Below are 23,740 nucleotides of genomic sequence, written 5' to 3'. Positions count from 1 at the left end.
AAGTCTGTCATATGCAAACAGAAATTCAATAATTTTGACAATGCCATTTTGCACATTATTGAACATAAAAGGAAAATAAATCTGAACCACACACCAGAATGAAAATTGGGTTGAATCGCTCTTTGTTTACTTTTTACACCCTCCTCTGACTGCAATCAATAAATGACTGCAGATGTCACTTTTGATCAGTGTCTTCCATTTTAGAAAGGGCTGACACCTAGAGCGCGCTCTGGCTGGAGCGCGCGTGCACATTCACTTAAAGAAAGCTGGACTCCGGCGGGTTACCGCGCAGCCTCGTTTAAACTTGCCGGGGGTAAACTTTAACAGACGCTGTGCAATGTCTGTCAAATGAACGAGGACTTTTAAAAAGTCTACTGATGTCCGCAACTGTGCCAATGTCTGACGAAGGGGAGGAGAGCGATGGCGGAGAAGAAGAGCGTCGCTCCGCGTCTCCATCTCCGCCTTTGTGTCTCCCCCGAGGATCGCCTGCCCGTCGGCGGCCCCTAAAGCTCTTCTCTCCCTTCTCTCCACTCCTGGGGGGCGCGGATCTGCCTTACCTGGCTTCACCGGACTGTTTACAGTCATTTCCGGAGAACAGAGACCTTGTGGAATCCCCTCAGCCCACGCCGTCAAAGTTCCGCAACCATACCGGGGACTCTTCGCACCTCGACGTGGTGTGCGAGCACGACCACGAGTCGCTGCCGCCCTGGAAAGGACGCGGCCCCGGCTTTGACGCAGATCTTCAGCACCGCGGACAGAGAGCCCAACGAGTCCCGAAGCCCCTGCACTGTGGAAACCACCGCGCCAACGAGCACATGAGCACCGACCTGAACTCCGACTCGCGGCAAGGGTGAGTTTTTGTAATTCACTTTTATTTCTTGTTTTGGTCCAAGAATACAAATTACAGCAATAAAGATCTTCCCTGTTCCATTGATGGTTCTGTACACCCGTAATTTTATCAATTGAGTGGCTCTTCTTGAATGCAAAGTACTTATTGAACCCAGTGCATATTTTGGCCACTTAACACACAGTGAGTGTCTGTTAAGTGGGCCTCCTTGCCTCTTTCTATTTGATGTTTTTTCCCGCTAATCTGTTGTACATTCTATGCGCTCTTAACCTAGCATGATCATGTATTGCAAAGCATTCACATTATGAACAAAATGCGCGTGAGAAAATTGCGCCTGAATGTGTTCAATTCAATTTGTGTCTTCACCTTTTGCTATCGTTCCCAAAGCAGTTCTTAATTCGTCCATAGATTTACCCACACAAACTCTGGATTGATTCCACAGCATGAATCCTCAAATAGCACACCAACAGCAATCGTGTCTATTCTACTACATGCCGAATACATTCACTGTGAACACTGTCACCTGAATGCAGTGATTCCATGATCTGCGAGAAGCGCTCACGAGTTCAGACAAATGGGAAATGAATGGTGACTCTTAAATGGGTGTTCATGCTCCCCAGGCGGCTAAGGGAGGACAATTGGATATTGAGAGTGGCAGTTCACACTGCTGGCTCTTTGATCATCTCCTGTCTGCAGCTTTGACACAACAGTGTTCGGCTTGAAAGGAGCTGGGGATGCTCAAAATCACTTGGCTGTGTCATGAACACGCCTGTTTCTCATTATGGGGGAAATGTGAAACTAGCCAAACTAGCCTTGATCCAGAAAATGAGCCATTTCTGTGTATGTAAGTCTGCTGACCACCTGTCCTCAAAAATATGATTTCAAACCTGATTGCACCTGGCTTTTATGTTTCATGCAAATTGGCACATCTTTTTAGTAGACATTACTTGCCTGCTATTTGGTGTCCAGTAAAGCAGAAGGGAAAAGTCTTGATAGAAAATGTATGTACTGTATTTTCCGGTGTATAAGGCATACCCAAAAGCCTTGATTTTCTTCAAAAGATGACCCTGCCCCTTAGACGCAGGTGCGCCTTATATGTGAAGTAATATTGAGCCACAAGAGGTGTTGCAACTACTGTCAACAACCACAACTCCATTTACCCCTGTAGAAGAAGTAGTGCGTAACTGCAGCCTCTACTGTAGCGCCTTATAATATGGTGTACCTTATATTTAAAAAACCTTTATGCATTTATATCTTATATTTGGAAAATGTTTTTCATTCATTGAAGGTGCCCCTTATAGATGGAAAAATGTGAAAATACACCATTCATTGGGGATGCGCCTTATACACCGAAAAATATGATATTCCAAAACCAAGGATTGATTCCATCCATCCATTTTCTGATCTGCTATCTTGTCACTAGGGTCACAGGCATACACGACCTTACCCCACCTGTCATTGGACAGTAGGTCGAATTGATTGTAAACCAATGGTAGGGCACTCAGATTATTCTACCCATATTACATTCACAAATAAGAACGCATCTCTTGGACAATGTACCCATGAGGACAGTTTTGATGAGTGGTGATCAGCTTTGCACGTCTGCTTCAGTAACCGTTTTTCGATACCTGCAGACATGGTTGCGTTCAAGGACAATACATCGGCCTAAAGGTTCATGTTTTTGGTCCTGACATGTCAAGGTTTGCAAATGCTGTCGAAATTCAGATGCCTGTGTAACTACGTGCCACTGTATTGCAGTTCAAGGTGTAATCCACCTTTTCCCCAAAAGTGTGCTCGGAAAGGTTCCAGCTCATTGTGACCCCGAATAGGCTAAACGGCATTGAAAATGGATGGATGCCAGAGACAATTAAGGTGATCGCTTCATCTCTCCATTTTAGGCATTGACCGGAAATCACCTAAGATTTGACCTGTGGTTCATGCATGGTGGATGCATGCTTGGGTGGAATGGAAAAAAATCAATTTTAAACACTGCTCATTGAGTTTGACAAACCCCCTCCAACAGAATTGCTAATGAGCCTTTCAAAGCATCAAGGGTGGTGGATTTAATGATATTGCCCTTTCTTCTTGCTGTCTGGCATTGTTATCACACTTTTTTTTATTCATATTGCCAAAATTGTACCTCATCATTTTATCACAGGGTGGAAGCTATGAACCGTCGGCACACCACGCTGAGGGAGAAGGGGCGTCGCCAGGCAGTCCGCGGCCCAGCCTACATGTTCAATGAGCGTGGTTCGGCTCTCACTGCAGAGGAGGAGCGGTTCTTAGATGCTGCTGAGTATGGGAATATTCCTGTCGTGCGTAAAATGCTGGAGGATTCCAAAACCCTCAACTTCAATTGCGTCGACTACATGGGCCAGAATGCACTGCAGCTGGCTGTAGGCAATGAGCATCTCGAGGTCACTGAGCTGCTCCTGAAGAAAGATGGCCTGGCTCGGATTGGAGACGGCCTCCTTCTGGCAATATCCAAGGGTTACGTTCGCATCGTTGAAGCCATCCTTGGCAACCCGGCCTTTGGTGGAGGTCTCCGCCTGGCTTCGAGCCCACTGGAGCAGGAGATGCGCGATGACGACTTCTACGCTTACGATGAGGACGGAACACGTTTCTCGCATGACGTGACACCCATCATCCTGGCCGCTCACTGCCAAGAGTATGAGATAGTCCACATCCTCTTGACGAAAGGTACTCGCATCGAGAGGCCTCACGACTACTTCTGCAAGTGCTTAGAGTGTATGGAAAAACAGAAAAAAGACTCGTTCAGTCACTCACGCTCAAGGATGAATGCATACAAGGGTCTGGCCAGTGCAGCTTACTTGTCGCTCAGCAGCGAAGATCCAGTGTTGACGGCATTGGAGCTCAGCAACGAGCTGGCCAGACTGGCCAACATTGAGACGGAGTTCAAAGTAAGTTTCAGACATCTACTTGAGTTTGTTGGTCTTTCATTCAAAATATTGTCACAGATGCCAGATAAGTGTTAAATAGATGTAGACAATTTAATACAAGGTACCTTAATTTGGCTACCTATCTTGAGGTTCCATTTTGCGGTCAATAGTTTACTGATGTTCAGCATTTTTTGTCATTCTTTTCTTCACCGACCCCTTTTTTTAAGAATAAAATTAATTGTTTGTCTTGATTTTCAAAAAGATGTGGAAGGGAATAATTTGTCAATGAGATTGGGCACGACTTTCCATTCCACCGCGAATTCCATTCTCTGAAAAAGGGATAGGCCTGTGGCCCATAGTCTGAGTTGTCCCCGCAGCTATAATTTTCCGCCAAAATATCTTTTTTAACTCATTCAATGTGATTTTTGAATTTATTCTGCAATTGAAAACATGACGTGGAGCGCCATTCCCGATATTCTTCCGGCAGTTTTGGTTTTTCTTGCAGGGGGTTGCGATAAAGATAAAGTTTTTCCCTCCCACAAGGGGGCACCATTTGCCTTTGGTACAGCCACCCTCATTTCAAGCTCATCTAACTCCAGACACATATAACCTAGGAATAAACTTTAACTTAAACTTAAATAAACCTAAAACTCAATATTCTGTGTGTCCGGGAATTAGAGTGAAAATGACAAAAACCCTGGCACTGGAGTGGACACATTTTTGCATGTCTGACAGTGAATGACTTAAAGGAGTGGGCGGGATCTCAATTCTTTTTTTTTTTTTAGATGATAAGCGTGTCGTGTAAAAGACAGCTTAATCAGACATTTATTAATGAGTTTAAAAAAATCCCACTTTGCCCAAATATACAAGCATTTTCCAATTGTATTTCAAAGGCCATTCAATTGGATGTGCATTTTTGCCTTTTGCAGGTTCGCCCACATTTTCAATGGCATGTTTGGCATATATCTACCTGTTTATGAAGTGAAAGACTGACCCCTCTATATCCTCCATGTAGTTCTTAAAACAAATCATGGCCCCCCCTCTGTCATATAAATTGTCCATCAGTCACAAAATTCTCGTGCACAGTGCATAATTCATGGGTCATGAATTTTTTCTCAAATGAGTAAAAGCTATCATAGTAATATAGAGGAGGCCAACTCCATCATGTGTTTTTCCATTTTCACCTCCTGCTGATGTAATGGCCAAGGCTCACAATATGTTTGGTAACATCATGCAGTTCCAGTTGATCATACGCTACATTGTATTTACACTCTAAATCACCATATCAGATCATAATGATCTGATAACAATTTCAATTTAGTTGGTGAATCTTTTCGGCCCACGTGATTTTTCTCTTTTAATTTCACTCTCACCTCATTTATCCACTCTTCCGTCTCTCTGCCCAATCTTGTTTGTCATCCAGCCTTTACCACTCTGTGCGCTCCCTATGTCCAGACCAGTTAATGAGAAGGCCGCACCTGAGTGAACACAATTGTGTTGACACTCATCTGTCTCATTATCATTTCATTATCACCAACCTGTCTTCTATTGCTGCCTTTTTTTCTCCAATTCTTTTTCCTGTCAACAGCTCGCCACATATCGAAAAAGGTGCAATCAGTGAGTTCGTGTGTACATGTGTGAGTGTGTTTGTGTTGCATCGCATTGACGGCTCCAGCTGCATTGACGACTCCAGCGTGACCCCAGTGTGGCATTCAAGTTTGGGAGATAAAGATCTGAACCTTCTTGTGCGCAAAATTTGCTCTCTGCCCTTGAGACCAGAAACATTTGTTGGGTGTCACAGCATCATTGTGAGGGAAACCAGTCAAATGATAAGAACACGGTGTGAACTGCACCATGACCTCACTTATACGCGGGAGTGTAGCTATTAGCTAGCTATTCGGTAGCTAGCTAGTTTTCTATATACAGTAAAGTCTCGTTATATCGATATTCTCGGGGGTCGGAAAAAATATCGATATAACCGGACTATCAAAGTCAAAAGTCAAAGTCAAAGTCAGCTTTATTGTCAAACGTGCTAATATGCATTCTGACGTAGGAGTCTCTGGTCTCCGGGTGGGTGAGCGCTGTGTGGAGAGCAGTGGAGATGGCATCATCGGTAGAGCGGTTGGGCCGATATGCAAACTGGAAGGGGTCATGGCTGGGAGGGGGGGCAGCCTTGATGTGGTTCATAACTAGCCGCTCGAAGCACTTCATGAGGATGGGAGTGAGTGCGACCGGGCGGTAGTCATTGTGGCAGGTGGGGGACGACTTCTCAGGGACCGGGATAATGGTGGTGGCTTTGAGGCAAGTGGACACAACAGCCTGGCTCAGAGATGTGTTGAAGATGTCCGTGAAGACATCTGTGAGCTCCACAGCGCAGTCTCTCAGAACACGGCCAGAAATGCCGTCGGGACCCGGGGTTTTTCGTGGGTTGGTCCCTCTGAGGGATCGCCTCACGCTGTCCTGGGACAGTGTCAGCACCTGTTCGCCGGGAGGTGGTGGGGTCTTCTGTGCTGGAGTGCTGTTGTCTGCCTCGAAGCGGGCGAAGAAGTCGTTCAGCTGATTCAGCAGAGTGGTGGAGTTCTCACAGGTCTGTGGAGAGGGCTTGTAGTCTGTGATGGTCTGTATTCCACGCCACAGATTCCTGGTGTCTCTGCTGTCTCTGAAGTGGTTGGCGATCCTCCTGAAGTGCTGTCTCTTGGCCATCCTGATGCCACGTGACAGGTTGGCCCTGGCTGTTCTCAGGCCCAGCTCATCGCCAGCTTTGTAGGCAGCGTTCCGAGCCCGAAGGAGCTTGTGGACTTCACCCATCAGCCATGGCTTCTGGTTGGCCAGGATGGTGACAGATCTGGTGACAGTCACGTCATCCATGCACTTCATCATGTAGGAGGTAACAGAGTCTGTGTATTCTTGGAGGTCGGTGTTGTTGTTGTAGGTGGCCGCTTGTCTGAACATGTTCCAGTCAGTGTTGGAGAAGCAGTCTTTGAGTGCCTCTGACGACCCATCAGGCCACACCCTTATCTGCTTCTTGACTGGTTTGACGACTTTGACAAGTGGCCTGTATGCGGGCATTAACATAATAGTGGAGTGGTCCGAAGCTCCGAGGTGGGGGAGGGGGTATTTTTGTAGGCTCCTTTGTGTGTGGTGAAGACATTATCCAGAATGTTGTTACCTCTAGTCGGAAAGTTAATGTGTCCATGGAGTTGTGGAAAAACGCTTTTCGGGTTGGCATGGTTGAAATCGCCAGCCAAGATAAGGAAAGCATCTGGGTGGGCTGTCTGTTGCTCGCTGATGTGCTGGTAGAGTTCATTCAATGCCGCGCTCCTGTTGTTAATTGAGCTCGGGGGGATGTAAACTGCTACCAGCAGTATGTCACTAAATTCCCTCGGCAGGTAGAATGGCCGACATTTTATGACCATAAGCTCCATCAGTGGTGAACAGTGTTTGCATACCACAACAGCGTTGCGGCACCAGGCATCACTGATGTAGACACAGAGTCCCCCGCCGCGAGTCTTCTCCCCCTCGATGAGCGCTCTGTCTGCCCGGAAGCTAGTTAGCTGGGCTAGCTGGATGGCACTGTCCGGTATGATGTCGGTCAGCCATGTTTCCACAAACACAAGGGCACAACACTCACCCACGGTCTTGGAAGTTGAGCGGAGAAGTCTGATGTAGTCCATTTTATTGTCCAGCGAGCGCACGTTAGCCAGCGTAATGGTACGGATGGACGGCCGGTGAGGGCTAGCCGCGAGCCTAATGCGGATACCTCCACGCTTTCCCCTCTTCTGTTTCCTCATGCAGCGCTTCTGGCGCCTCCACTCTGGGTTGGGTGCAGCAGTGGGGGTCGGTGGAAGAGTGGGGGTTAGTGGACGAGCCGACTCTCTGAGCAATCCATGCTTGCGTAGCACTTCTGCTTCAGCTGGTTTTGGTTTTAAAAATGAACTGCCGATGTCAAGCAGAACCTCACGGGAGTAGGTACGCCTCGGGTGTAGCGAGGCAGACGGAGACGGACATTTACATGAGTGAGACAAACATAATAAACACGGAAAAAACAATTTGCCGGGAGAGAGAGGAGCCGCTGCGTGTGCACGCGCCGCCATCTTGGAAAAAAAAAAATATCCGATCCTGCGGTATGTAAATTTTCTCCTTGCGTTCATAGAAATAGTAACGTAATAAGCAGTACTATCGATATAACCGATACCGATATCACGAGACTTTACATGTATATGACTTATTCCGGGTTAAGTGAATGCTGGCGCGTGTGGCTGCCACTGCTCGCCCACTGAGACTGTAAAGTGACCTTGAGAGTTTTGAAAGGCGCTTATAAATGAAATGAAAATGATATTATTATTATTATTATTATTATTATTATTATTATTATTATTATTAAGACTTCTGAATTATTCAAGAAACAAACAAACAACCTTTGTCAAGAGAAATAATCTATAACCATTTCTCTTGCGTCTGACACTTCATTTCATTGTTTACAGATAGCGTCCTTGTCTGACTCCTGACATGGTTGCTATTAATCATCTGATTCAGACTCATCCTTGTTGTCAACATGTTGATTAAATGCATCACATTACAATATTTTTATATGACATTTGACAAAAGGGAACGTTTAATCCTTTGTGCATAAATACAAGTGTGAACAACACACATTTACACAGCCTGTCACAACATAGGGATGAAGAACAGTTTATGACTTCTGGCAGTTTAGGACTTCTGGCAGAAAAATATTTATCTAAAAAAACACGATTTTCTAGACAGCACATCAATTTCTCATAAGAGACCCTTGGACACATGCAGTCTCTCAACCACTCCATCATTTGGAGGGTCCCCATGAGGGACAGATGGAAGTGGTGATGTTCAGCTCAAATAACCTGTAAAATGAGGCACACAACCCTAACTGGAATTATTACCTGACCAAATTGGAGGCTGGGTTTCTGTGTGACAAAATGTAGAAGAATAAATTTAAGATGAGTGGTGTTCACCTTTTTTAGAAATAGGAAAAACTATTATTTTTTACCCAACTTCAACATCTTGCATTACAGTACTTCACTTTATATTTGAGTCAGTCGACTGTGACCGATTTCCCTTTACTTCAGAAAAGGAGCTCCAGTTTCATCCCACATCATTCTAACGGCGTTATCTCAATCCCCACGGCACCGACCACAGACCCCGAGTCGTGAGTGGAATTGCATATTTGCTCGTAATGATGCGTCTTACAAAGCAAGAATCCTTAATAGTGTCTTGCAGAACATGTTTTATCCCACAGTCTGCTTTTCTCATTTTCTTGTAACCAGGCATGATTGTTATAGCCTATCCTACAGTATGTGTGTCTTTTATTCTTCACTGTTAATCCTCAACTGGATTTTCTCATACTGTGAATTGAGAAGCTTACTGTTCTTAAATACCATTCAGGTCTTCAAAAAAACAATATGTACTTGGCCTGACAGGTTGGTATTATGTTTGTATGTGTCATGTCGATCTGACAAAAAATAGTGGTGTAGTCTTTATTCAAAAGTTACAATCGGCCCCATATGAATTTCAGCAACAATACAATACAAAATACTGTTTCATATAGTGATTTAACAACAGCTGAAGCTGTAACAAAGTGCGTACATAAAATGTAGTGACAGCTGCGCTACATTTTGTCTACACAGAAGTTTGGAACAGGGTTTACTTGTTTTTATTCATATATAGTGTGGCTCTAACTCACCATACCATTACAATTGTCACACTTATCATGATAAACTCAACACATGACACAAACTCCTCTCTTTCCCATTAATGGCTAAACCTACTTAAGAAGGGCCTAAATCAATCTTGGTAACTGTCAGAGATATTCGCTCGGACACTGTGAACAAAGGCTCGAACACAGGAAGATTGCCCTTGGCTGCCGACAGGGGGCGCAGTTCTCATGAAGCCACTTTGTGTGCACTTATTCCACCGACGCCTGACCTTGCAGCTCTCTGTCCAGCTATTTATTTGAGACAATATGCAAATTCAAGTGATACATTAGTAAAACAGCCTTCTTGATTTGAATACCACACCCCTGGACATCCCATGGTACAAGCACTAACATCTATAAACCAACAGAACGTTAGACATTTTAATGGGTTCCATGAACTGATAGACTTGCTACCTAGCTAATGAGCTATTCCTGTGAAGGAGTTTACCAAGTCATAAAGTCCTCCCAAGGCTAGATTTCCTACCCGAGGATGACAGTTTAACAGGCCTATTCACCTCAGATTGACCCCAAATTTTCTGTGCTTCCATTATGGGCCTTGTGTTCGGCCAACGAAGCATTCAACAGCATGAAACTTTTAAATATGATAACTTCTATTTTGTCTATTCTCTATCGGCAACTCAGATGTTTGGATTTTTAGAATCGTGAGTATTCATGCCAATCATAAAGCCATTATTCAATCTAATTGTCATGGAATTGAATTCATTTAACCTTATATTTCATCATTAGCCATTGCGCCTTTCAATTTTAAGTGCTTATTTCACTACTTCGAAAGACAGACAAAAGGTAAAAATGTTGTGGCATTTCTCCCTTGTTATCTGACCCTTTGCCCTTGCTATGTTCTGCCCACACTTCAGAATGACTACCGTAAGCTGTCCATGCAGTGTAAAGACTTTGTAGTGGGAGTGTTGGACCTCTGTCGGGACACTGAAGAAGTGGAAGCCATCGTGAATGGCGATGTCGAGCTGTGCCCCCCAAGCCCCTACAACCGACCCTGCCTCAGCCGTGTCAAATTGGCTATCAAGTATGAAGTAAAGAAGGTAAATTGCTTGAATACTGTTTCACAATTGTACGACTACTGTTAGTATTTTCTTCAATTAGATGATTATCCATCCATCCATTTTCCGTACCGCTTATTCCTCATTAGGGTGGCGGGGGGGTGCTAGAGCCAATCCCAGCTGTCTTCGGGCACGAGGCGAGAGACACCCTGAATTGGTTGCCAGCCAATCACACGGCACACAAAGACAAACAACAGTCACACTAACACCTAGAGACAATTTGGAGTGTTCAATCCGCCTGCCATGCATGTTTTTGGAATGTGGGAGGAAACCGGAGGACCCGGAGAAAACCCACGCGGGCCGGGGAGAACATGCAAACTTCACACAGGGAAGCCACAGCGGGGCGCGAACCGGCGACCTCTGTACTGTGAAGCCGGCGTGCTAACCACTCGCCTACCGGGCCGCCCAATGAGATGATTATACTACATTAAAAAACAGGTGTACAAAAAACAGGTGTACAAAAGCCAACTCTGCAATTTTAAATGAACAGAAAATGTAGTCCTAAATCCCATAATTGCCCTCCTACCACTTTATGACCAAATCTCATATGAATGAGAGCCTGATTAAATATGATGCCTTCATGAAGACAATAATGGTCAGCTGGAGAGATATTACTCAAATTACACACAGAGAGGTGTTCATTAATATTTCACCTCTATCGTAAATCATGGAACCAAAATATCGGCAACAGTTTTCTAGATGTCTTACACAGCCTTCCAAATCAATCACCCCCCTTCCCGATATGTTCCTACTTTTGAAACTAAATTTTGTCTGATTCTATAGCCTGTAAATGAAGTTGTTTTACCCTTTTCCTTTTCATTTCTTTCTTTTCATTTATTTTCATCCACCTTGTTTAACGCCTCATTTCTCCACTGAAGATGCTCTCGCAGCCATGCATCATCGTCGGAATGGTTTTCTTTTCATTATTAGCATTTTCAAATTACACGTGTGTGACTCTGATCCATATTAACCTATTACAGTCCAACCCAACTAAAATAGGAGACAATACAAACTGGGCCTCCATGTAAAATGTGTCCAATTAAATGTGTCTGATTAATCCAAAACAACATATCGAATTCAGGCCACAGACAAGGTGGAGAGAATTTCCACTTGCAATAATTTTTTCTCTCCGCATTTTTATGTGTGAGTTAGCCTGTATGACTGTTTGCAATTCGGAGAAGGATAAAAGCCAGAAGTGACTTTCATGGCATTTAATTTGGTGACAACAACCAGAGGTCAATAGTCAGCTGAGTGACATGACCTTTTAAACTACTGCCACATTCATTCCAGACCACATGTTGGTCACCGCATGCTCAGAAGCTGCTCCAGATCTGTCCCTTATTTCAATTGTACAGGAATCTTTTGCTCAGTACAAAGTCTCATGGAGCTTCTTTGCAAATGCAAAGCGAGAGTCTGTGCTACAATAAATATAACCAATTCCCATTTCCTCCTCTACCTCTCCTCTCTGTTTCTTTCTCACACTTGTATGTGTGGTTGCTTTTGTCACACGCATATTTTGACCAGACTGTTTATGCTGGATTTAATTCCCTCCCAAGAAAGCACAACCAATACTCAGGAGATAATTGCACAGGAGACAAACAGAAAGGGAGGTGGCTGATTGCCATGGAAACCAGGTGGTGCACGACTGTGGCTGGTGCATATTACTGGATTCAGGGATAGGAATTGTTTCGGTTCAATGCATATAAATCAATCTGATGTATTGTCAGTGGAATGCATGTCTGTATTTCTTGGTGTATCTGAATTAGTGCAACCTCATCCTCCGAGAAAATTAATCATATCAAATCAAACAAAACAATAAGGCAATGAAATGCCTGTGTTACATAAGCGTTCCAAACTTTTTTTTTCAAAGGCACGAGTGATACACCACATCTACGTATGTGGTACTTACACACAGCTTACTAAAATCATGTATTAGGCAGAAATAAATGTCCATGCACGTAGCTTGTTATGCTGCATTTTTTTACCCTCAAAGAAGGGTGATTTTTTTTCATTTCAGACATTCTGCATTTTCATTTTTCTGCTGCCAAGTGCTAGCACCAGCACTAGCAAGTGCTAACACCACTTTAAATTGGATACTATTGCTTCACTGTAAATGACGTGAGGTCTTCTTATGCCCTGTCTCTGACATAAGCAAACATATGCAGCTTTCAACCGAAAATGAATGTGTAAGTGCCCAAATCGACCAAAAACACAGAAGGGGGGGGGGGGGGGGGAGTTTGTTTTGGGGAATTTTTCTAAAATTTCTATCGAGTTTGTTTTGGGGAATTTTTCTTGCAGTCATCAAACTTACATTAAAGCACGGAACTTCTGCAGCTAACAGGTAACGTGGCTGAAAATTGGAAGAGATTTAAGCAACGTTTTGAACTGTATTTGTCTGCAATTGGAGCTGATGAAAGCCATTCAAAGATGAAAGCATCCATGTTTTTGCACGTTGTGGGAGAGGAAGCTCTAGAGGTCTACAATAACTTCACATTTGATGCTGAGGATGACAAGATGAAGCTGTCAAAAATAATGCAAAGGTTTGAAGCTTACTGCATTCCGAAACGCAATGTGACGTTTGAAAGGCACAGATTCTTCACATGTGTACAGACAGTTGGAGAAACTATTGACCAATATGCAAATGAGCTGAGAAACAGATCAAAGACATGTGAGTTCGGTGGATTAACAGAATCACTGATCAAAGACAGAATAGTGTGTGGCATTACAGATAATAAACTGAGAGAAAGGCTACTCAGAGAATCAGATCTGGACCTGGAAAAAGCCTTAGCACTGTGTAGAGCCGCTGAGACTGTTAAATCACAGGCTAAAGAGTTGTTAAATGATTCTAGCTGCAACGTGGATGCAGTGGAAAGAAATGCACACAGATTCAACAAAAACAAGACTGCTGAGATCAAAGCAAGAGTGAGAAAACCCAACAAAAATAGGATACTCAAACAAAAATCTTGTACTCGTTGTGGTACGCAACATCCCCCAAAGCAATGTCCAGCATATGGGAAAATATGTAAAAACTGCGACAAAGCAAATCACTATGCTCGTTGCTGCAGGAACCAAGACATGAAAGGCAAGGTAGATGCAGTAGATGATCATTATGAAGTGGAGGAACTTTATGTGAATGCTGTAAAAGATGAAAGAGAAGAAAGAGATTGGATCACTACGCTGAAAGTGAACAACATTCATCTAAAATTCAAATTGGATACTGGAGCCAATGTGAATGTCATTTCAGAGACTGATTTCATGAAGATCAGGCCGAGACCAAAAATACATAAAGCAAATATGAAAGTAACAGCTTACGCGGGTTCAGTCATACCAATGAAAGGAAAATGCATTGTGAATGTGACACATAAAGGCCAATTACATAAGCTATCTTTCATCATAGTTCCAAGGGATGTGCAGGGTCTACTAGGATTGTCGGCATGTGAGAGACTACACCTAGTGAAGAGAGTTTTTGTTGTGGATAGACAAAAAGAGACAGCATATGATCAACTGATGGAGCAGTACAAAGACTTGTTTCAAGGGTTAGGCTGCCTACCAGGAGAACACACAATCAGAGTGGACAAAAGTGTGCCACCAGTCATACATCCATGCAGGAAAGTCCCGTTTGCTCTTCAAAAGCAACTAAAATCAGAATTGGACAACATGGAGAACAAACATGTAATAAAGAAAATTGATGAGCCGACTGACTGGGTCAGTTCCCTTGTTGTCGTGGACAAAAAGAATGGAAAACTCAGAATATGCCTGGATCCCAGAGATCTAAACAGAGCCATCAAGAGAGAACACTTCAAGCTACCTACTCGTGAAGAGATTATGGCACAGTTTTCAAAGGCAAGGTATTTCAGCAAGCTAGATGCTTCTTCAGGATTTTGGCAAATGAAGCTGGATGAGCCAAGTTCCAAACTATGTACTTTCAACACTCCGTTTGGAAGATACAGATTCCTAAGACTACCTTTTGGAATTGCTTCAGCTCCTGAAGTTTATCACAAAACAATCAACATGATATATGAGCACTTGGAAGGAGTTGATACCTCGATGGATGACATAATCATTTGGGGTGCCACCAGAGTTCAACATGACGAGAGACTGAAAGCTGTGCTAGAAGCAACAAGAAAAGCAAACCTGAAGCTGAATAAAGAGAAATGTCAGCTAGGTACAACAGAATTGACATTTCTGGGAGATATCCTAAGCAGTGAAGGTATCAGACCAGACCCACGAAAAGTGTCTGCTATAGAAAACATGCCAAGGCCACAATGCAAAAAAGATGTGCAACGGTTTAATGGGATGATCACTTTCATGGGAAAATTTATACCCAACCTGTCAGAAAAGATGGCCCCACTGAGACAACTAACTGAGAAGAAGATAGAATGGCAATGGAATCATGAGCATGAGAAGGCATGGAATGAACTGAGGAAGCTGCTCACAGAGGAACCAGTACTGAAATTCTATGATCCAGAAAAACCAATCAAAATATCATCGGATGCATCACAGAGTGGGCTTGGTGCAGTACTTCTACAAAAACATGAAGGCTGGCAACCCGTAGCATATGCATCGCGTTCGATGACGGATCCGGAAACACGTTATGCACAAATTGAAAAAGAACTGCTCAGCATTACGTATGCCTGTGAGAGATTTCATCAATTTGTGTCAGGACAAGAAATCAGCGTGGAGACTGATCACAAGCCCTTAATAGCATTGTTTCAAAAGCCACTAAATGACTGTCCACTCCGTATACAGCGAATGATGATCAGGCTACAACGTTACTCACTGAAGGTCGCATACACCCCTGGAAAACTGATGTATACAGCTGACACTCTATCCAGAGCTGTTGACCCGAAGGAGCACTCGAAGGCTAAACTGGATGAAGAAGTTGAAGCTTACGTACACATGATCACCAGTGCATTGCCAGTTGCAGATGCAAAGATGGAGATTATACGGATGGAAACAAACAAGGATGAGACACTGAAACAATTGAAACAAATCATCAAAAATGGATGGCCCGAAGTGAAACAAAATTGTTTACCAGACGCAGCAGAATATTGGAACTACAGGATGGAGTTATCTGTAGTGGATGACATCATATACAAAGGCAGTAAGATTGTCATTCCAAAGACTTTGAGAAGTGAAATGCTCAAAAAGATCCATGAAGGACATCTTGGAATTGAAAAGTGCAAGAAAAGAGCACGACAACTGATGTTCTGGCCTAGAATGAATCAAGACATCACAGATCAAGTGTCGAGATGTACAATTTGCCTCAAATATCAAGCAAATCAACCGGCAGAGCCACTACACCCACACCAAGCACCAGAAAGACCATACCAGGTGGGTGCTGACCTGTTTTCGTGTCAAGGTAAAGATTATCTTTTGGTCACAGACTACTACTCCCTGTATCCAGAAGTTTGCAGACTGCAAGCTACAACAGCAGAAGCAGTGATAACATGCATAAAGGCCATATTTGCTAGAAACGGGATTGCAAACCAAGTGTTTTCTGATAACGGTCCACAATTCGCCAATGAGAAGTTCAGAAAATTTGCAAAGGAGTGGGACTTTAAACACATAACCTCAAGTCCACATTTTCCACAATCCAATGGCTTGGTGGAAAGTTCTGTCAAGACTGTGAAAAGACTGATGTACAAGGCAACAGACAGTGGAACGGATTTCTACCAGAGCTTGCTGGTGTATCGCACAACGCCGCTCGAGTGTGGTATGTCCCCGGCCCAGCTACTCATGGGACGCGTGCTGAGATCCAACTTACCCATCCCGGAAAACTTGCTGAAGACAAAGGAAGGGGAGAAAGTGAGGAAGATCAAAGAACAACAGAAACAAAAACAAAAGTTCTACCATGACAGAGGAACACGGAACCTACCTGAACTACACACCGGTGACCAAGTACGGTACAAAGACAAAACAGACACATGGTCACAGAAAGGAACTGTTCTGCGTCAGGTCCAACCAAGGTCATACAACATTCAGACAGAGGAAGGTGCTGTTTTAAGAAGAAACCGCCGAGATCTTCTCAAAGAACCAACCATAGCAAGTCAACGAACAGAGACTGTAACAGAGACTGTTGTAACACCTCTAAATCCAGGACATGCTATCCGTAAATCCTCAAGGAAAGTGAAACCACCTGAGAGACTGATTGAAACCATTTAACATGTTTTTCTAAGTGATCATGGTGGAAAAAAAAAATGATGTGAATGTTTCATTTATAGTTGCAAAATTTAGAAATACGTTATTCAAGTTTAAGGTTGCTAATTACTGACATAATTAAATTCATTACATTTGTTAAAAGTAAAGAATTCCATTAAGAAAGGGAGATGTAATGATATGAGCAAATCGTATTTGCATGTTCTACTAGTGATGCCTGGCTTTAGATCAAAGGAGCATGCGCGCTGCTGCGAGTCAGTCTGATGAGAGCCTACGAGAGCCACACATGTGAATTGCCTTCTCCCTCCAACCAACACAGCCGTCCTAATAAAGAACCTCAACTCTATCCAGAAGTTGTATCATTTACCGAACCCGCTTACACAAAGTAACACAGGAACTATCAAATAATTGACAATGTTTCTACTACAAAGTAGATACTCCACCCATGCTTGGGATGACTAAAGCCACATTGGGTGACATTTTCAAATTTGCAATGTAGAACCATCCAATATGCCTGTGTAAAGGACCTCAAGTAGAAAAATTGAAAATGTCATAGGCTACCGTTACCATTATTTTCCTCTTCTCTTTCCACAATTTCTATGTAACTTCTTATCATTATTATTTGTCATGATTAATTTAACTGCGTCCCCCTTTCTCACCAGTTTGTCGCCCATCCGAACTGTCAACAGCAACTGTTGACCATTTGGTATGAAAACCTTCCTGGTCTCAGGCAGCAGTCCATTGGAGTTAAATGCTGGACCGTGCTGGGGGTCACCATTGGACTGCCATTCTTGGCTGTTGCCTACTGGATCATGCCATGCAGCAAGGTATGAACATATTGTAAATTTGTCCCGCAATATTGTTTCCTAAAGTTCATCACCATATTTGAAATACAGTACTGTAGAGTCAAACGACTGAACAGTACAACATTTGAGGTGATTTGTTGTTTCATCTATTCTCCTGGTCACCTATTACTTGCTCTTCTTGCCTCTTTTAGCTTGATTGAAATCTAAAGTGCCATGTCGATGATGAGTGAGCTGGGATCCAAATCTTCAGATTTGCATCTTTTAATCGTCTACCTTATACTGCACTGTCCCTGCATGGGTGTACTTGTGCAGAATAGGATTAGATAAAGCCTTACAACTGCTTCAAATACGTCACTGATTAATTTTTTCATCAAGGTGAAAAAAAAATGCTGAGAGAGCATGTTCAACATTGGCTTTGGCACACAGCCGACTTATTTTTGAAGGTGAGCTTGTTGTAAGTCGTAGCTGTAAATATTGAGTTGAAAACGTTGAGGGAATTCTCATCTCCTGCAGAAGCATGACAAACATGGTAAATATTGGAAGCATCTTCTGCACTTGCTCTGCCACCTTTACGAATGCAAGCTTTTTACTGGTGTGTGGAGATGTTCTGTTGTCCTCCTGCCATGAAGTGTTGTTCTTTTTTGAAATGTGTTTAGTACCTTGAACACTTGTCTCCTTGGAGATACAAACCCAAGGCGCTACGAGAGAAAATCTATGAATCAATTCCCGACATGGCAGGCACAATCTTAATCAAGTTGTCGTTACTGGTTTGAAATTATCTCATATAAACCACAATAACAGTCATTATTTTTTACCTGAAATTGGAAACTTAGTTGTTCATTAATTTGTTGTGCTCTCTCTCTTTGTAGTATGTAAAGTGGATTAAACATTCTAATGGTTTCTTCAAATTCATAACAGGACCCAAGCTAGAAGAAACCGTAACAACAATGTGGCCAGCGGCAAAAAAATGAGTTTGACACCCTCGGGCAAGTCTGGCCAACCCGCGGCTCGCGAGCCTCATGCGGCTCTTTGGCCGATTTCATGCGGCTCTTCAGGGGCTTTCACATGACAAGCATCAAAAATGTTTGGCGCTGGCGCTTCCATTTGTCACGGGCGGATTGACAGCTGGGGCTTCCTCATCGACAGACATTGTATTTATACGGGTCGCGGTCATCTCACTAGTGCCAGATTATTGATGTTCACCTCGTATCTCGCCCGTATCCTGCACTATCTTTCTCAGCTTCGGTGCGTGTGTTGATCAGGTCCGAGTCTTTTCCCCCTCGCGTCCCTCGTAAGTGTCTGCCTTCTTTCGGGATTGTGCCTATTTCTGCACCACCGCCGGTTACTTTGTTTGTTACGATTCCGCTGGTCCACCTGTTTTTGGCCCAGTGCCATTTGTTACATTAATAAACACCCTGCAATGATATTCTGTCTCTGTCGCCTGCTTGGAGATCCAAACATCCCACTTCGTTTCGATGAGTCTGTTACTTTCTGCCTCGTTCGGAATGCGACACCATTCATTCAGTATGTACCGTATTTTCACGGACATAGGGCGTTTGGAGGACATTTAAGACTTACAGTCGTGAAATTACCGTAGCAAGCTGACCAGGTGACGTCAACACGCATGTGCGTGAGATGAAAATCAATCATTTGAGTCGTAAACAATTTGTGTCAAGTTCGCTCTCAAAATGGCAGGACAAAAATGCACAGCAAAATGAAAATATGAGAATGAACACATGACTTTTTTTTAACAGAGTGGAAGAGTTTATATTTTTTGTTGAATGTAATACCAAGCCATTCTGCCTTATATGTCAGGCGACATTAGCACATTTCAGAGCTTCAAATCTTCAGCGCCACTTTAGCTCACTCCATGCTAACAACGACCAGGAATTTCCAAAAGGGATTGAACTTCGCAAGCACAAGTTGGTCACTTTAAAAAGACAGATAGTTTTTCCGAAAATTTACGAAGCACCCAGAGACCTGTTGCTGTTGCTCGTCGTGCATGCAATTTTCGTGTGTGCATGGTTGTGCACGTGTGTGTTCGTCTCTGCACGTGCGTGTGTTTGCATGTGTGTGTGCATCCGCGCATTGTGAGTGTGTGTGTGTGTGTGTGTGTGTGTGTGTGTGTGTGTGTGTGTGTGTGTGTGTGTGTGTGTGTGTGTGTGTGTGTGTGTGTGTGTGTGTGTGTGTGTGTGTGTGTATGTATGTGCGCGTAAGTGCGTGCGTGCGCCATCCCTGCCCCCGGGCGAAGGGATTAGGCGGTGTTCATAATCCTGGTCTTGATAGTTCATCAATTAAAATGGATTTTGTTTTTTGTTATACAAATCATTTGAAAAACAGTGGGGCCTTGGCTTACGAACTTAATTGGTTCCCAGACAGAGTGCGTTAGGTGAAAAGTGTGTATCACAAAAATGAATTTCCCATAGGAAACCATTAAAATGAAAATAATCCATTCCCAGGTCTCCATAAAATATAATTTTTAAGTAAATAAGCCTTAAAACTCCACACAATATACCTTATTCTACGTATAATAAATGTGCTATTGTATTGTAATGAAAGAAATAAACTGCACTGTATAATAAAGTCACTTTATTTACATTTATGATGGTCATTGATGGCTCTTAATTGACACCTGTTGCTTTCTGACTTGTAAGGTCTTACGAAACTGAGGCATCACATTATCATTCGCCATGTTGATCAACCAATCAACCAATTCAGGGTGTCCCCCGCCTCGTGCCCGAAGACAGCTGAGATAGGCTCCAGCTACCCCCGCGACCCTAATGAGGAATAAGCGGTACGGAAAATGAGATGAGATGAGATGAGAGATGAGATGTTGATCATTCTCATAGCCACAGTCTTTTCTGGATGGAACTGTTCAATAAAAGCCTGCACATCATTCCACTTAGCCAACAGTTTCGTGATGCTCTCACTTGATGCTGCAGCCATCTCCTCCTCCTCGCCTTCAGATGACAACTCCTGAATGGCTTGCTTCTGCTTGTCCTCTAGAAGGCAAATCAAATCCTCTGTGTTGAGGACCTAATTATGGTCAGCAGCAAGCTCCTCGATGTCATCTGCATCCACTTTGAGTCCCACGTTCTGTACAATGGAAACAATATCACCCAAAACAACAGAGTCATGAGGATCAAATCCTTCAAACTCCCTCTCAAGGATGCATTCGGGGCACAAATTCGTCCATGCTGCTTTCAATGATATCAGAGTGAATTTGCCGTGCTTTCTCGCATATACAGTAAAGTATATCGATATCGGATATATCGATAGTCCCGGTTATATCGATACTATTTCGATGCACGCACGGAGAAAATTACATGCGCGCAGGGTCGGATATATCGATAGTCCCGGTTACATCGATATTTTTTCGGACTCCCTTGAATATCGATATAACGAGACTTTACTGTAATTGCTTTATTCACGCTGTCGCCGGATAGCGGTAACACACGCACCTTTGATGGCTTCTCTGTTGCGAAGGATGGTAGCAGTGGTGAATTTAGCATATCCGTACTGGGCCGCTAAGTCAGACAAACGCACACCTCGTTCGTGTTTTTCAATGATCTCCTTCTTCTTCTCAACTGTAATTTTGTTTTGTGTCTTCTTCGGCTGAACACGAGCCTGTGGTGGGGTCTTTTTTCGTCCCATAACAGCAAAAGTATCAGTAAAACAAATCTCTGGAGGCGATTGACGTGAGCACTCAGAGAAAGGGGGTGTGGAAAGGTAGGCCGGCTGGGGCGCTGTTCGGTCGTGTGCTTTGGTGTTCTTCCGCCGACGATTACTCCGCCAACTGTGGTGGGGCGGCGCTCCGTGTGTATCCCGAAAAGTAGTGCTTAATCCAACGTTTAATTTTCATAAATTTAACGTTCGTAAACTGAAAATTATGAAAAGCAAGGTGTTTGTAAACCGAGGCCCCACTGTAATTTGAGTGCATGAGTTTCTGTAGTTCTTTTAGCACAATTGTTCGTGAAATAAATCCACATTATCATTACAGCAGTTGAAGTAAGAGTTGTGATAAGAGTATGTTTTCCCAGGAGGTTTTTGCAGAATCGGCTATCGGCGGTTTCGACTTTGCTAAGTGTGTGTGTGTATTTGTGCGTGGGTGGATGTGCATGGCATTGGAAACACGGTGAGACCTTATGTGCTGCAGTGCCCGCAGACAGACAGTAGTGATCTCCTGTGGGAAGATATTATTGAAAACAGCAGGTGTAAAGACTGGCGCTGAAACTGTGCACACATATGCGTGTGGCATATTTTTACTCAATTGGCACAATTTGGTCTTTTTATAACTGATTATTTGCGGCTCCCTCGATGGTCTCTGTCTTCACTGAGTTCCAATTAAGAACATGACAGTTTTGTTCATTTTCCTGCATATTCCTTTCAGTTTGAATATACTGAATACTGTTTGTGATCAACACATATGTCTCTTCTTGATTGAAAAGGATCAGGGTGACTGAAGAAAAAAAATGTTGGCAGGATTCTCACATTTATCTCAGAATTCTGATTCTCAGAATGCTCACTTAAAAGTTACATTTATGACCTATCTGACATTTAATTGGAATTCTCATTCTGGAACTTGAGAGCTACTCTTAAAGGGTTTAGTTGAGTTGTGTTAGAGCAACAGAGGGTGCAGTTTGGAGAGAGGTAAATAGTACAATGATTTTCCTTAAGTTTTAACCTTTTTTCTTCCAGCTGGGTCAAATCCTGCGAAGTCCATTCATGAAATTTGTGGCTCATGCAGTCTCATTCACCATCTTCCTGGGTCTCCTGATTATCAACGCTTCGGACCGCTTTGAAGGTGTCAAAAACCTGCCCAATGAGACGATTACGGACCACCCGCGGCAGGTGTTCAGAGTCAAGACCACACAGTTTTCCTGGACAGAGATGTTGATCATGAAGTGGGTGTTGGGTGAGTTGTGACAGGTTTAAAAGTTGCCTTCATGTCATGTTCATTTAACATGCACTGTGTATTCTGGAAATCGAGCCCACACCGAGTGTGATGAGATGCTTACTTCTCCGTTTTGAAAGGTTGTTTTAGCGAAGAACATATTCTTCTTCCCTGTTTATGTCAGTTGTGACTGTGTGTTGTGAGAAATCGAAAATTGTGACACACTTTGCAGTGTGAAGACATCTAGGTTTTCACATTACAGATGCTCCCCAACTTACGAACATTCGAGTTACGACGTTATGGTCTACTTTTCCTTTTGGCTTTTCCCTTCAGGGGTCGCCACAGCGAATCGGTGTCCACCATCTAACCCTGTTTTGTGCATCCTCTTCTCTCACAACAGCGACCTTCACGTCCTCTTTGCCAATATCCATAAACCTCCTCTTTGGTCTTCCTCACTGTCACATCTCGTTGCCATCCGGGGCGCGCCCCGCCCCTCCTGTCACCTCCTCCGCCAATCCTGGGAGACGGCCCCTCCAATCATCGTACACCTGGGTTCCCACAGCTGATTGTCATTTCACTGATGGTGCCTTCTGACTATATCTGTCTCGCGCTCACTACCGTCTCCGTCGGAGTATTCTTGGTCATTGCCATTTCCACTTCCGTGTTGCCAGGTCTGCTATCATTCAGTTATCTTCCTTCACTCATCCCTGTTTGTTATTATTTGATGCTGTTTCCAGTAAAGACTCTGTATCCATCCAAGCCTGTAACGCCGTGTATTTCGGGTCCTTCCCTAACACCAAAAGTCCGTCGCTCGAGGTCTGCCTCCTAGCACTCGAGCGTTCGTCACACAATACTCCGACCACCCATGGACCCCGCCGGCGTTGACAGGTATGTTACCGCCCTTGTACAAGAGGCGGAGCGTTCGAGCCAGCTGGCCCAGGCGATTGAGGAAATGCGCCACGCCACTACCTCGCTGGCTCAACGCCTCAAGGAGATGGAAAAGTGCATCGCCACCCTCTCTGTTCCTTCCCCCCCGCCCGTGGGCAGGCGCACGCCCCCGCTACCCCAACCCTCACGCTACGCAGGCGAAACCGAGCGCTGCGCTCAATTCCTAATGCAGTGTGCGCTCGTGTTTGAACAACATCCTGACGCCTACGTTAGCGATGAGGCTAAGGTAGCCTTCATCACCAGCCTGCTCGCGGGCGAAGCCGAATCATGGGTGCTGGCGGTACGAGAGTCCCGACCGGAGCTGTGCGCCTCGTATCCGGACTTCGTAGCCGAGATTCGCCGGGTGTTTCACCATCCAGTGACGGAGGTCGAGGCGGAAGGG

General features: G+C 43.9%; 1 protein-coding gene across 1 annotated transcript in view; it reads left to right on the top strand.

The window, feature by feature from the left end:
- The first annotated feature begins 369 nt into the window (after positions 1-369).
- The window catches only part of trpc7b (transient receptor potential cation channel, subfamily C, member 7b), a 56,699-nt gene continuing 33,328 nt past the window's right edge, over positions 370-23,740 (top strand). The window contains exons 1-5 of the mRNA XM_088987282.1: positions 370-850; positions 3,006-3,768; positions 10,351-10,533; positions 17,373-17,537; positions 22,215-22,431. Coding sequence (XP_088843408.1) covers positions 378-850; positions 3,006-3,768; positions 10,351-10,533; positions 17,373-17,537; positions 22,215-22,431 — 1,801 coding nt within the window. The 5' untranslated portion in view covers positions 370-377. The remainder of the gene's footprint in view (positions 851-3,005; positions 3,769-10,350; positions 10,534-17,372; positions 17,538-22,214; positions 22,432-23,740) is intronic.

This window comes from Hippocampus bargibanti, linkage group LG02, assembly GCF_051943395.1.
Source record: "Hippocampus bargibanti isolate YZ-2025 linkage group LG02, ASM5194339v1, whole genome shotgun sequence".
NCBI lineage: Eukaryota > Metazoa > Chordata > Actinopteri > Syngnathiformes > Syngnathidae > Hippocampus > Hippocampus bargibanti.
This window is presented reverse-complemented; position numbering and strand designations above follow the sequence as displayed.